Below are 14,615 nucleotides of genomic sequence, written 5' to 3' on the forward strand. Positions count from 1 at the left end.
GATTCCTGCTGAGGTCATGGTTGTGGCTTTTTGGCTTTTTCTCTTTTTAGCATCAGGAAATTGGGAAATCCCAGAGCACAGGGTTGTTAGTACAGAAATGTGAAAACACAGCCTTATGTCTTGTGTCCAAACAAATATCTGGTGTCCAAACAACCTCACCCACCCCAAGCTTTCAGCCCTGTAGCTGTGGGAATCAGGGGACAGGGCACAAATGTCCTGCACCCAGCAGGCCCTGTCTCCCATGCAGGACATCCCCCTGCCCTGCTCTGGGACCCCCAGCAGTTGCAGCACTTGCTTAAAACCCAAAACACCCTCAGCTCTATGGAAAACAAGATCTTGCTCAGGAAGATGCCTAACCCTTTTCTTTCTTCTCTCCTGCTTCTTCTTCCTCCTTTGGGAGGAGCATGGGTTTTCTTTTTTCAAAGCAGCTTTTAAGCATCTTGCCACTTCACAGCCCTTGAGCTGTTTTTCCTCTCCCAGTCTCTTAAGGGGTTGATCCCTGGCCTCCATTTGAGAGCTTGCAGCCAGTCAACAGCTCAGGAATCCACATGGTGCTGCCAAGACAAAGGTTCTTCCACTCCTCCTGGCTTTCTCCACCTTCTGCCGCAGGCACAAAGCTGGGGAGCACTTTTGGACTTCTCTGCTTTCAACTTGTAAAACTTGTATGGCAGCTGTGAACCAGAACTCAAATGATATTCTGGCAAAACACACTGAGCTCCTCTTGGGAGGATGGAGACTGAAAACTGGTGGGGTTTGTGGTTTTGTGCAGCTGAAGTGATGCAGTTACCACTGGGACAGGATGTGAGCTGGAGCAGTTCCCAGGGTATTTTCCTTCTTTGTAGAAAGGAGTGTTGCACTTGAACAACAATTGAGCAAAATTTTTGCACTTGAGCAAAATTTTAAGACCTTCCCAGGGAAATAACGCTGTGGCAATGAAGTGTACTCAAACTGGGTGTCAGAGATTTGCTTCAAGCACAAATTTCAGAGGAGGATCCATCTCCCTGCACCATTACAGTCCTGCCCATCATCCCTTGACACAACACCATTGCACCCAAAGATTCTGTCCCAGAAGTCTCACATTCACCTGCAAGGACTCAGCTCTTCTGAGTAAGTCAGGAATTTAGGGATAATAAAGAAATAAAGTTTTTAAAATATCTTCAGCTATCACAAACTAGTCACAGTTTCTTCCCCTTTCTTCACTTGGATTTCTACCTCATCATTAAAAAGTGTTTTGCTTTGTTTTATTTCTATCCAGCAGGCTGATTTATTCATGGGCAAAGCCTGGTGGTTTTTATTTTTCCTGCAGTGTTGGGGAACATAAAAGCCTGGAAACTTGAGGCTGCTATCAGCATTTATGCTAAAAAATAATGGTGCTGGTATCATAAAATCAATACATCCTTTTTTCCCCTCCTGTTTTAAAACCAGGAGGAGTTAACTGCATGGCAAGAATTTCCCTCAGCAAGCCTGGGCTGTGTGAAACAGAATTGATTATCTGTCACTCTTGATGCATCAGAAGAAGGATGCAGATGTTTCTCCAAATGTGACATTTCCTCTTCAGTGCAAGGTGGGTGTGTGGTAGCAGTTCAAAGCCACAGAAATCAAAGGAGAAGGGAAAGTGAATTTTCTGCATGGAAAGAGCAAAATCAAATTTAGAAACCTGCTGGAGCTGGCAGCAGCAGAGGAGCTGAGAAGGTTTCTACCTGACAGCTGCAGTAATTGCTGCCTGCAGATCACTCCTGGGAAATTCTATCCAGTTCTTTCTCTCCGAAAGCTGAAAATTGTGCAAAACAGGAGACTGGCATCTGCAAGGGACCAAGAGTACCTGGTCACAAAATTATTTGGGTTAGCAGGGGCCCTAAAGATCATCTCATTCCAACACTTTCCACTATCCCAGGCTGCTCCAAGCCCCATCCAACCTGACCTTGGACACTTCCAGGGGCAGACACCTTGTGCCAGGGCCTCCCACCCTCACAGAGAAGAATTTGTTTCTAATCTCTAATCTAACCCTGCCCTCTGTCAGTTTAAAGCCGTTCCTCCTTGTCCTAAGTCTTTGACCTGCACCTCTCTAATCCAGTCTCATCTCCACACCTTTATAGAGCACCTAATCTCTGTGATATGAAGATGCCAGCACTAATACCAGAGGTTAACAAAAGTAATCTCTCTGGGTCAGGCTGCAAGGGGGAGATTTGCTGTAAATTTTCCAAAAGCTGATTGTTCCCAGTCCCTTCTGCATCCTAAGCCCTGATGACCTGGTTGTTCTGTCTGCTCTCCCAGCAGGGCCAGGCCAGGAGCCCCTCTGCAACTCTCCCCTGCTAAATTTGCCAGGCTGAAGCATCAGGCTGGTGATCAGTACATGAATGAGAGCCTGCTGTGGGAAAGGTAGCTGGGTGTGAGATTTTCTGGGGTCCTTGTAGCAGGAAGGAAATTATGAATCTCACTCCATGTTCTTAGAAAGCTAATTTATTATTTTATGGTATTATTATATTAAAGAATTATATAGTAAACTATACTAAAGAATAGAGAAAGGATATTTACAGAAGGCTAATTTTTTATTAGTTTCTAGACCCAGAGAGATTACTTTTGTTAACCTCTGGTATTAGTGCTGGTATCTTCATGTCACAAAGATTAGGTGTTCTGTAAAGGTGTGGAGAGGATATAGTGGAGATGTGAGTGAGGAGAGTTTGCTGTGAGTGGGATTTTCTGGGGTCCTCTTGACAGGAAGGAAATGATGAATCTGACTCCATGTTCTTAGAAGGCAAATTTATTATTTTATGATAATATATTATAGTAAAGAATGCTATATAAAACTATACTAAAGAATAGAGAAAGGATATTTACACAAGGCTAATTTTAATTAGTTTCTAAACCTAGAGAGATTACTTTTGGTAATCTCTGTTATTAGTGCTGGCATCTTCATATCACAGAGATTAGGTTCTCTGTAAAGGTGTGGAGATGATAGAGTGGAGATGTGAGTGAGGAGAGTTTGCTGTGAGTGGGATTTTCTAGGGTCCTCTTGGCAGGAAGGAAATGATGAATCTGACTCCATGTTCTTAGAAGGCTAATTTATTATTTTATGATATTATTATATTAAAGAATCCTGTAATAAAACTACACTAAAGAATAGAGAAAGGATATTTACAGAAGGCTAAAAGAGAATAATGAAAACTCCTGACTCTCTCCAGAGTCCCACAGCTGCTATGGAGTCAATTTTAAATCTACATTCATCTCATGGTACGATAACATTCATTCTATTCACTTCTGAAGAGACAGGGTTATTTTTTTCCCAAATCAAGAGAATATTGAAGAAATTATCTCTGATAAATACCTGGAAGCACAGCCAGGATCAAGATACCAATTTCTACCTCCTATCAGACATCTTTCATGTAGCAGAAAATTATTTCTTCAACACCACTCAGAGGGGAACGAGCAGTTCAGGAAGAGCACAAGTAAATGATGGATTTATAAAACAATTGCATCCAAGAATACAAATAACACAGGAAAAAACTTGTATTCCCTCAAGTCCCACACTAAAGGATCATTTCTCTGCTTCCCTGCCGGAGAGATTCAAGTCTCAGCACTTCCAGCCTTCCTGGAGATTCACACTCTGCAGAGATGAGGATTATTGGGATAACAGAATCAAGGAGGAAAAGGAACAAATCAACTTGACCCTGATTGGTCATTAAGTCCAAACAATTCACATGAAACCAATCAAACAATCACCTGTTGGATAAACAATCTCCAACCACATTCCAAAGCAGCAAAACACAGGAGAAGCAAATGAGATCATATTGTTTTCCTTTTTCTCTGAGGCTTCTCGGCTTCCCAGAAGAGAAATCCTAGTGAAGGGATTTTTTCCAGAAAATATGACAGTGACAGCTGGGTACCAGTGTCTGGCTGCTGGAGTGTGGGAGGGTCAGCAAAGGCCTGGAGCTGAAATCAGAGGTGTAATGGTCAGTGCCTGGTCACTGAGGTGTCACCTTGAAGCTTGGCTTAGGTGTGACCACAGCAGCTCAGCCAGGAGCAGCTGAGCTGTGGGATAAGGGGTCTGGTGCTGACAGGGAAAGCAGGACCTGTGTAACCCAGGGGAGGAGGAGGAGAGCCTGCCTGAGCACTCAGACATCTTCTAAAAGGACAAAACAGAACTGTGCAAGCTGGATCAATCATGTCCAAATCCCCTGGTGTGCCCAGCAATTCCCAGCACCCTCCTCTTCCTTGGGAGTGTGCCATGCAAGTCATCCCAAACGTTATAAATATTTCAAAGGAGCTGTTTGCATTCTTATTTGCTTGTAGAGCACAAGCCTTGCAGGGAAGGAGATCCCTGTGACTGCTCCTCATGCTGGGAGCACTGACATTACTGCCTCCCACTGCTCCCACCCACGAGCTCACTGCTGCAAAGGGAGAACAGCTCAGTTCTCATTTCCTGGCTGGGGATGTGCAGGGCAGCTCATGGCATCCCCTGGCCCTTGGTGCAAAGCCTGGTTGTGCACACTGATGGATGCAGTGCAAGGTGGGGAAGGCAAATTAAATCTCTATCCTGGATAAAGAGGTTTTTCTGGGCTTAAGGATGAAGTCGAGGGGAAAATTCTTTGCTGTGAAGGTGGTGAGGCCCTGGCACAGGTTATCCAGAGAAGCTGTGGCTGTTCCATCCCTGGAAGTGTCCAAGGCCAGGTTGGATGGGGCTTGGAGCACCCTGGGATAGTGGAAAGTGTCCCTGCCCATGGCAGGGGATTTGGAACTGGTATTGTCCAAAGACAATCTAGATTGTCTTTAAGATCCTTTCCAACCCAAACTTTTACATGTTTCTATGAAATAAGGGGTTTAAACCTGTGAGACAGGTAAAAGGATCCTCCAACTAAACAATGCCTCTAATATATTAGTCATTAAATTATGCTTTTCTTCCTTTGGAGACCCCTTCCTACAGGGCACAGCTAGCAAAGCTGGCAGCAACCACTGAGGCTCCAAGTGCCTCTCCCACAGAAACCAGGGCTTGGGAAGATCTCAGGAAGTTTTCTGGACCATCCCTCAGCCCTGGGGCACAATCAGTGCTGGCTGAAACCCTTTCCCACCATGTTTGCTCAATGTGTTCTGAAAACCTCAACTGATGCTGAGCCACTGCCACCCTCTCTGGCATTTGTTCTCTGTCAGGAAAGATGCTCTGATTTCACCATCCTAGACCAGAATTTGATTAGTTTCATCTAAATCTTGTTTTGGGACCAGCTTGATTCTCCATTGATTTTTTACAATTATTATTACTTTTTACTTTTAAGTTGTTTTTTCTAGATGCCAGACAGAAATGCTCTAGAACGGTGAAGATCCTTGTACACAAGAAATCCCCAGACTATGTCTGACGTATTTTCTGCTTGTTAAAACTGCCTGGCACCACAGAGATTGCCTGAGGTGCTTTCTGTGGGTGAAACCCAATAACATCTGATCTAGGGAATGATGCTGTGACTGCTGTGATGGCCTTGGCTGAAGCTTGGAAGGTGGTTTCTGGAATTTTCTGGGAAATGGAAATCAGATCCATTGGTGTGGCCACCAAGGATGGTCCCATCTGGGATCTTTGTAGGTAAATGCACAGAATAACTGGAGCAAATCCCAGGGCAAGGACCAGGTGACAGAAGAATCTTAATGGGGACCTGAACCATCATCCTCTAATACAACTACAACACTCTGGGATGCTCCTGCTGGGAAGGTTTTGGAGCTGAGGTAGCATTGTCCAGGCAAGATCAGTGTTGCAAAAAACCATCTGAGGAGTTGAGCCCCTTCCAAGATGGGCAGGCACTGAGCAGGATGTTATGGACAGCAAACTTGGACATGAGCACCCAAACATGGATTTTCATGGATAAGCCACTCATTTTGGGCCTAACCCTGAGTATATTGCATTAAGTTTCTTTTGCTAAGCCCTGGAATCATGTGCTGGAAATATCCTTCTGGAGATGAACTGCTAATCCACACTTATGCTGGGAAATAGAACTGTAAAAATCTGATTTTGTAAAGATTTGAAAGCTCATCACTCCAAGGAATTTCACTTGTTTGCCAGAGCAGACAACTGGGCTGGAGTTGAGGTCGATGAGAACTCCTGGGTCTTGCGTTGTTTTTTTTACCCCTTTTTTTCCTTCCTCTCCATTTTCCCCTTTTCCCTTTCCCCCCACTCCTTTCCTCCCCCTATTTTTCCCTATTGTTTCCCAATTTTTCCATTCTTTTTCTTCCCCCCACCTTTTCTTCCCTACTTTTCCCCCCTATTTTCCCACATTTTTTCACCTTTTCCCCATTTCTGCTCCCTTTCCCCCCCTATTTTTCCTGGTCTTCCCCCCTTTTTTCCCAATTTACCCTCTTTTTTTCCATTTCCCCCCCTTTTCCCCCTATTTTTTCCTAAATTTTCCCTTATCACCTCTTTCTTTCACAATTTTTTTCCTCAACTGCCCTGGTGCTGTTCCAAAGCTCCTGGCTCTTGGCAAGGGATTGCCACCAAGGGTGTTTGCTCATCCTCAGGATCCAGCACTGCCGGGTCTGAACTCCCAGTGCCCTGTGCAAGGGCAGAGATGTGAACGGGGATCTGAGTTTCTGACCCCCTTGTTTCTGAAGCAGCTGGGCTTTCCCAATTTGTCCCACAGAGAAGATGGGATTGGTGCTCTGATGAGCTCAGAAATTTGCATAAGTGATGCAGGAGGCCAAAATTCCACGATCGCGCCCACATCCATTACACCCAGTTCTGTACTGCTCCTACCAACAAAAACCACCACAAATCAACTCAAAACCCCTTTCCCAGTGTCTTCCACCCCTTTCTAAGGCAATCAGCTCCCTGTCACCTCCCTCCTATCTCTGCTGTCTCCGGGAAGCGAAGGGTTAAAAGCTCTGAAACTGCAAGAACTTCCTCCCTTCTGCAGTGCCACCCTCGGAATGACGCTGGTTTCTGCCGGGCTTTGCCCAAATATGTCCGTTTCCTCCTGAAACACCGAGGAGGAAGGAAAGAAATAGTGATACAGAAGAAATATATATTATTTTTGTGTGTGTGTGTGTCTTTATCTAAGAGAAGGCGTCCGCATCCGAGGAACCCAGGCGTCCGAACCAGCCCTGCCTCCTCCCGCTCCATGCCGTTCCGCAAAGGTAGGGATGGAGGGGTGGGCAGTGTCCCGGGATGCTCGCACAGGGACCACCCGGGCATCCAGGGATTGCCTGGGCATCCAGGGATTGCCTGGGCATGCAGGGGTGGTTCCTGCAGGGTGGGCGATGGGAGCCCCGGGCTGTGCCCGGCTTTGGGGCAGGATGGATGGGGACACCCCTGAGGTTGTGTGGGTGCGCTCTGTGCAGCCTGAAAAGGGCGGCTGTGCCCTCTCCGCCTTCCCCGTGGGGTTTTCCGTCTGTGTCCTCCCTCAGGGGCTGAGGACGGAGGGCAGAGGGATGGTTCTGGCCAGGGGATGCTGCTGGGGGGGATGCAGCTGAGGACCGGCAGGGTGCGGGCATTTGTGTCCTTGGGAGGGGCTGGAAGGAGAGACAGGGCAGGTAAACAGCCCTCACCTTCCATGCCTCAGATCTGCACCCCAAACCATCCCTTTTCCACAGAAATCCCTACTCACCACCCCCCTGGCTTGGCAGTTCGGGCAAGAAGCGTCAAATATGAGACCTAAAGCCCTGATGGTGCTCCTGTGCTGCTGTGGAGGAGTTTCCATCCTCTCCGGGCTGCTGTGAGGCAGACTCTGAAATGTCACCTCCTCCTCTGTGCAGAGGGAAGCGCTGGGACACAGAATGCGATGCTTGTGGTGGGGTTTTTTTGAGAAATGGAAGGGAAAAAGTCTTCTCCAGGAGGCAGACGAGCTAGAAGAGGCAAGGTTAACACCTCAGATCTGCACCCCAAACCATCCCTTTTCCACAGAAATCCCCACTCGCCACCCCCTGGCTTGGCAGTGTGGGTAAGAAGCATCAAATATGGGACGTGAAGCCCTGCAGGGTGCACAAATATGGGATCCAAAGCCCTGCTGGGTGCTCCTGTGCTGCTGTGGAGGAGTTTCCATCCTCTCCGGGCTGCTGTGAGGCAGAGACTCTGAAATGTCACCTCCTCCGCTTTCCAGAGAGAAGCGGTAGGACACAGAGTGAGGTGCTTGTGGTGGTTTCTTTTGGAGAAATGGAAGGGGAAAAGTCTTTTCCAGGAGGCAGGGAAGGCAGGGTTAACTCGGGATGCGCATGGACACGGGCGGAATGTCCTGCCCAGCATCGCACACAGGTGCTCCGGCCGGCGGGGGCAGGGACAGAGGTGTCACACACTGGCGCTGGCACATCGCAAAGCAGCGGGGAGGGGATGGAACCGGCGGGGAGAGGCTGGGTTTGTGTTTTGGAGGATGTTCGGGAGGTGCCCGTAGTGATGCTCGCAGAGCCGCCAAGGTTTGTGCTGCCTTTGGAGGGTGAGCACAGCGTGATGTGCTTCACACCCTCGCAGCAGAGTGCAGGGCTCTGCTTAATTCTAGGTGATAAACGGATTAATTTAGAGCAGAGGGAGAGATGCTGGGGAGGAGAGAGCGTGTGAGGCTCTAAAAGAGCGGAGCTGGGGAGCAGGGAGGGACTGAGGGTATTTGTCCTGTTTTTTGGGCAGCTCCGTGGCCCTGCTGGGGTAGAATGAAGGGCAGGGCTGCAGCACTTGGGGACACACGGCGGGTTTGCAGCAATTGATGCTTTTCCATGCGGAGCTGCCCAGCACACCTGGAGTGGGTGTTTTGGGACACCGTGCTGTGGTTGCCATCGCTGCCGGATTTGCTGGCACAGCTGACCTCGGCAGGTCTGTCGTGCAGCCCTGGTGGCACCGTGGCAGCCGTGTCTGCCTCCAAACTTCCTCTAGAGGTCAACCTTGAAATTCCAGAGCAGCTCTCGGCAGCTCCGTGCCTGCAGATCCAAGGGGGCAGAGAGGCCGTGGGGTTGGGTTTTGTCCATTGCTGGTGTCTTTTAGGAATAATTTTGTCACCATAAGAGTTGTCAAGTATTGTATTTGTGGGTGCCCCGTGGCAGGAAGGAATGATGCATCAGACTCCTTGTTCTCAGAAGGCTCATTTATTATTTTATGATACTATATCATATTAAAGAATACTATACTAAAGAATACAAAAAGGATACTTATAGAAGGCTAAAAAGATAATAATGAACACTTACGATTCTTTCCAGAGTCCTGACACAGCTTGACCCAATCAGTCAAAATAATTCACATGAAACCAATGAACAATCACAATCACCTGTGGATAAACAATCTCCAAACACATTCCACATGTGAGCACAACACAGGAGAAGCAAATGAGATAAGAATTTGTTTTCCTTTTTCTCTGAGGTTTCTCGGCTTCCCAGGAGAGAAATCCTGGGCCAAGAGATTTTTCAGGAAATGTGGATGCCACAGTCAAGCGCTGGAAAAGCAGTGCCTGGGGGAGTGGTGGAGTCCCCACCCCTGGAGGGATCTATGACATGCAGATGTGGCAACTGGGGACATGGTTTAGTGGTGGCTTGGCAGTGCTGTGACCTGGCTGCAGCCTTCAACCTCAGCTCAGAGCATCCCCACAGCACCAGCCCTGCCTGCAGCACTGCTCAGTGGCTGCTGCTGGGCTCCCAGGGACACATCCACAAGCCACAAAGGCAGGAGGGCTGTGGAGATCTTGGCCTTGTGGCTGCCCTTCAAAAGCTGCCCACAGCAAGCTGTGCACACGCTGAGTGTGCAGGAGAGGTGGGTGTGAAGATATTTTCCTCCTAGTTCAGTTTGGTGCATAAAAATCCTTTTTCAAGGTGGTGGCTTCAGCTGGGCTGGGATCTGGACGTGTTCCTGGGGACCCCAGGCAGCTTGGCAAGTAGGCTGAGCCTTTACTCCGGGAGCCTTTTGGGAACAGCATTTTTGCAGGCATCTTTTCATGAAAAATCCTTTCCTTAGCATTTTTTCCTCCTGAGAAGCTGTGAGGCCTCAGGAACAAAATGTAAACAATGATTATCTGCTGCTGTGGAATGCAACAGGTGCATCTGTGATTGGCCCATGTTGGATGTTTGTAATTAATGGCCAATTCCAGTCAGCTGGCTCGGACAGAGTCTGAGACAGAGACTTTGTTATCATTCTTTCCTTTCTGTTCTTAGCTTAGCTAGCTTTCTGGTGAAACCTTTTCTTCTATTCTTTTAGTATAGTTTTAATGTAATATATATAAGAAAATAATAAATCAAGCCTTCTGGAGTCAGATCTGTCTCTTCCCTCATCCTCAGACCCCTGTGAACGCGGTCACACAGCATCTCACCTCAGGGCTGATCCAGGCTGCAAAGAGGAGGCTCTGCCCAAGGCTGCTGCTCTGCAGACCCTCTTGAGGCCCAAGGACACTTTGGGATGAGCATTTTGGAGGCTCTCAGCTGTCTTTGCACACCCCTGTGTGTGGAAATGGAGCATCCTGTGGTGGAAAATGCAAACTCCACCCTGTTCTGGCTGGTTTCTCACTGCTTGCACCTTTGGCATCCCTTTCCTGTGCCTCCCCAAGAAGTCTGTGTGAAATCCTGGTTGCCTTGGCTCTGTTCTGCCTCCTTTCTCCTCGGGCATCTCAGCCAGTGGCATTGCCACAGGATCTGCACTCCCTGCCTGTGTCACAGCTGCCATTTAGCCAACCTCAAGGCGTTTGGCAGTTTCGGATATTAAAGGTATTACTAAGAGGGGTGCTCAAGCACAGCCAGGAGGAACGACCTCAAGGCATTTAGCAGTTTCAGGTATTAAAGAAAGGTATTTCTAGCAGGGGTGCTCAAGCACAGCCAGGAGGAACGAGCTTAGGACAGAAATTAATTTCTCCCAGCATTGCTACATCATCTGGGAGCACTGGAGAGAGCCCTGATCCCCAGGCATTGCCACCACCCACTGGCAGTGCCACCAACCACTGTGGCTGCAGCTCTGCTATCTGGAGGTGCTGGGAGCTTTCACCCAAAGTGCCCTTCCTGAAAAATGTGATTTAATTACTGCAGCTGACGCGAGGGAGCCTGGGAGTGTGCAGGTGATAAGCTGGCAGGGCACTGCCAGCCAGCAGGACATTTGTCATCTGTCAAAGGACAAATGAAACCCCAGTGCCGCTGGCTGGGAAGGAGCTGGAGATAAGAGTGAAAGGCAGTGAGCAGGGAATGAACACAGGATGATAGAAGCATGGAACAGTCTGGGTTGGGAAGGATGTAAAAGATCACCTAGTTCCAAACCCTCTAACAGGGCAAGAATATCTTGTGCTCAATCAGGTTACTCAAAGTCCACTCCAGCCTCACCTTGAACACTTCCAGGGATGGGGCACTTCCAGGGTTCCACCACCTCTCTGAGCAACCTGTGCCTGGGTCTCACCACCCTCATAATAAACAATTTCTTCCTAATATAAATTATTTTATATATATATATATATATATAATTTTATATATATTAAAATATATAATATATAAATAATAGCATATAAATAATATATATTATATATAATTTATGTATAAAAATTCTTCTTTATATAAATAAATTTCTATATATAAAATTTATATTAAAAATTATATATATAATATAAATTATATATAATATAAATTATACACAAAATATATATTATATATATTATATATTTTATATAATATATAAATTATATATAAAATTTAATAAAATAAAATTCAATAAAATAATAAATTGCATATACAATGTTATATATAAATAATATATATAAATAATATATATATATATAATATAATTTTTATATGTATAATTTGTATATATAAATTTCTTCCTTATATAAATCAACCCTCCTTCACTTTGAAACCATCGCCCCTTGTCCTGTTGCAACAGACCCTGCTAAAAATCTGTCCCCTTTAAAAATTGGTTCCCTTTAGGCACTGGAAGGAGCTCTGAGATCTGCCCAAAGCCTTCTTGAGGCTGAACACCTCATCTCTCTCAGTCTGTATCTCGTCACTTTGGGAGGGTTTCTGGGTTGCTGGCAATGCCCTGCAGTCCCACATGCTGCTGCCTTTGTCACCCATCACTCCTTGATGCCATGGCTTCCTGGCAGCCCTGGAAAAGGCTTTATCCAGGATTTCCTGTCAGAGGCACTGGGCAGGATTTTTAAGGTCTGATGGATGCAGAGAAGAAGCCATGTGAGGAGTCAGGAGCTGCCTGAGGGGTCCTGCCAGCTGCGGCTCCCTGGTGACAGTGACACCGTGGGTGTCTGCTCAAGGAGCAGGGAGGGAACGTGTGGCAGAACTGGCCCTGGCTCCCCTGACTCACAGGCCTGAGACAAACCAGCACCTTGTTTTCACTGAACACCTTCCCTGGAAGGCTCGAAGTGCCCTCCCATCCTGCTGTGTCCCCTGGCCTGTGCTTCTCACTGTGGTATTTTCACTCCAGCTCTTGGTTTAGCTTTATCCCCTTTCACCTCACCCAAAGGAGCAGGTGTCTGTCCCCCATCTCACCCCTCCCTGCACTTCCAAGAAAGCCCTGGCTGACCACGACCTTTCCACTGCCCCTTGGCCTTTGCACTTTCTTTAGCGTTTATGGCCGCTCATGGTGAGATTTTAATGGATTTCAGGGTCACCATGCCTGGTTTTGTTCCCATTATCACTCACTGGGTCATGCACGACCAAGCAGCGGAGGCCACCATGTCTCAAGGTGCTGATAGAGGGGAACACATCCCTGTCCCTGTGGCCAGGTGGGACAGCCTTGGCTGCCACCAGGTGCAGGTGGAACCATCAATCCACTAGAAACTCTTGTAGGAGGCTTCTAAAGGCTGCAGTGAGATTTTTGGGACCTGCTCTGCATTCTGATGACTCCACAGAAACCAGCTGGTGGGAACAGGACAGATATGGGTTGTTAGCACCTCTCACACTCCCTGAGTCTGGGAGTTAAACCACGTAACAATATTGAAGGTACATCCTCATGGCCCAATTTGGGAGCAGGCAAACACACGTACAACCTCCCTGCCAGGGCCAGCACCTCACCAAGCAACTCAGGATGCTGGAAAACCCCTCCTTTTGCCATCCTGCCTCCCTCCTGGCAGGGATGGGGAAGGATTCTCCTCTGCTGCATCTCCAGCCACCAGCTGAAACCAAGCTCAGTGGTTATATCACACAGGAGAGAAGCTCAGACTCAGCTTGGGCTTCACCCCAGTGCTGAAATCCCACCACAAACCCCCTAGACCCCTTCTCCATCCCCAGACCATCCCTGTGCCACTGGGAGCCTCGCCAGCAGAGCTGCTGCCCTGCTGAACCTTTCCCCAACACACCCTCTGTGATGGAGAAACTGATCTCAGCACAAAACAGCTCCAAAGGCTTTAAGATGACACAGGTTTTTTTTCTTCATGGAGGGACGTGGGAGGATTTCAAAACCAGCAGCCAGCAAGGTGTGATCCCTGTTTTCCTGGTGTGTGCGTGCAGGCACTCACATCTCTGCAGGGCACCTGGTTCTGTTCCCCATCATAACTACATTCTAAGTTGGGTAAAAAATAAAAAGGATGGGGCACAGTCCCCAGTTGGGAGTTGTCACCCTGGTTTTTTAAGATTTTCTAAGCCTTCTAAGGTTGACATTCTTGTAACAGTCTTTCTCGCACACTTTCTGTAAATAACTCATTGTTTTGCATTCCTTTATGGAGGAGGAGATATTTGATGGGCTGTTGGTTTGTCCAGTGTCACTGGAGAGGTGGCACTGTCACCCTCCAATCCACTGTCACTCTTGGAAAACTATAAATGTTAGAGTTAGAAAATAAACTTCCCTTTTTCATCACCTTGAGAGCAGCAGTGTGAGCTTGTACTCTTTCATGTCCTATAGCGACAAGGAGTCAAGATGAAGCCCACACAAGCAGATTTAGGTTTCCTTTGTGTTTTCCCCTGAAGAATTCCTTGTCCTGACAAGGATGCCACTAATTAGGATTCCACGGGGGCAGCATATCTTGTATAAACCTAAAATATTCCTTGCTATAAAGAACAGCTGTTATCTTCTCCATGGCATCCTTTCCCAGGCCAGAAGCTATTCCCCAGTTTTCTCCTTCCTGGACAACAAAATCACTCTCATTTTGTTCTTTCCCATACGCCCAATTCTGAAAATATCTCCTTGCTGTTTCCCACCCTGCCCCATCCTAGATTAAACCTGTTCCAAAACTACAGGGCCTGGAGTGAGATGCGCCCTTCCTTGGTGCTGAGGAAGCAGCACCATCCAGTCCAGCAAATCCAACCTCCTGCATTTTGTATGCCATACTCTTTCTAAAACAACATGGAATTGGGCTTTCCTTTTGGTTTCCCTTCAATAATATTAATAATAATAATAATAGTAACAACAACAACAACAACTTCTGGGACTTCACGCCGTTTGTTCAGAATTGACTGCTGAGACCTTTTTATTCCCCCTCTCCCCACTCCTCTCTCTTCGTTGGGTGATTTCCAGTTTTATCAATTGAGGCAGGGGAAACTGAGGCACAGGAGGGCTGAGATGGGCTGGAGGCTGTGCTGATGGTGCCTTTAGCTGCTCGAATCCATGAATCCAGTTCTCTCTGCACCAATCCTGGCAGTGCCAGAGCATCCTGAGGTGTATGTGCCCCGTGTAGGTGCATTTTGGGGATATTACTGGTGCAAACTTCATGGTAGTGCAGCGCAGAGCTTCCAAACCAACCCCTGTGGGTTTG

At 47.4% G+C, this 14,615-nt stretch overlaps 1 protein-coding gene across 1 annotated transcript in view; it reads left to right on the forward strand.

Annotated features, from left to right (window-relative positions):
• Positions 1-6,873: 6,873 nt before the first annotated feature.
• Positions 6,874-14,615, forward strand: part of PFKFB3 (6-phosphofructo-2-kinase/fructose-2,6-biphosphatase 3) — a 45,822-nt gene continuing 38,080 nt past the window's right edge. The window contains exon 1 of the mRNA XM_074538702.1: positions 6,874-7,107. Within this exon, the coding sequence (XP_074394803.1) occupies positions 7,092-7,107 (16 nt within the window). The 5' untranslated portion in view covers positions 6,874-7,091. The remainder of the gene's footprint in view (positions 7,108-14,615) is intronic.

The sequence above is a fragment of the Zonotrichia albicollis genome, chromosome 4, assembly GCF_047830755.1.
Source record: "Zonotrichia albicollis isolate bZonAlb1 chromosome 4, bZonAlb1.hap1, whole genome shotgun sequence".
NCBI classification, from domain to species: domain Eukaryota; kingdom Metazoa; phylum Chordata; class Aves; order Passeriformes; family Passerellidae; genus Zonotrichia; species Zonotrichia albicollis.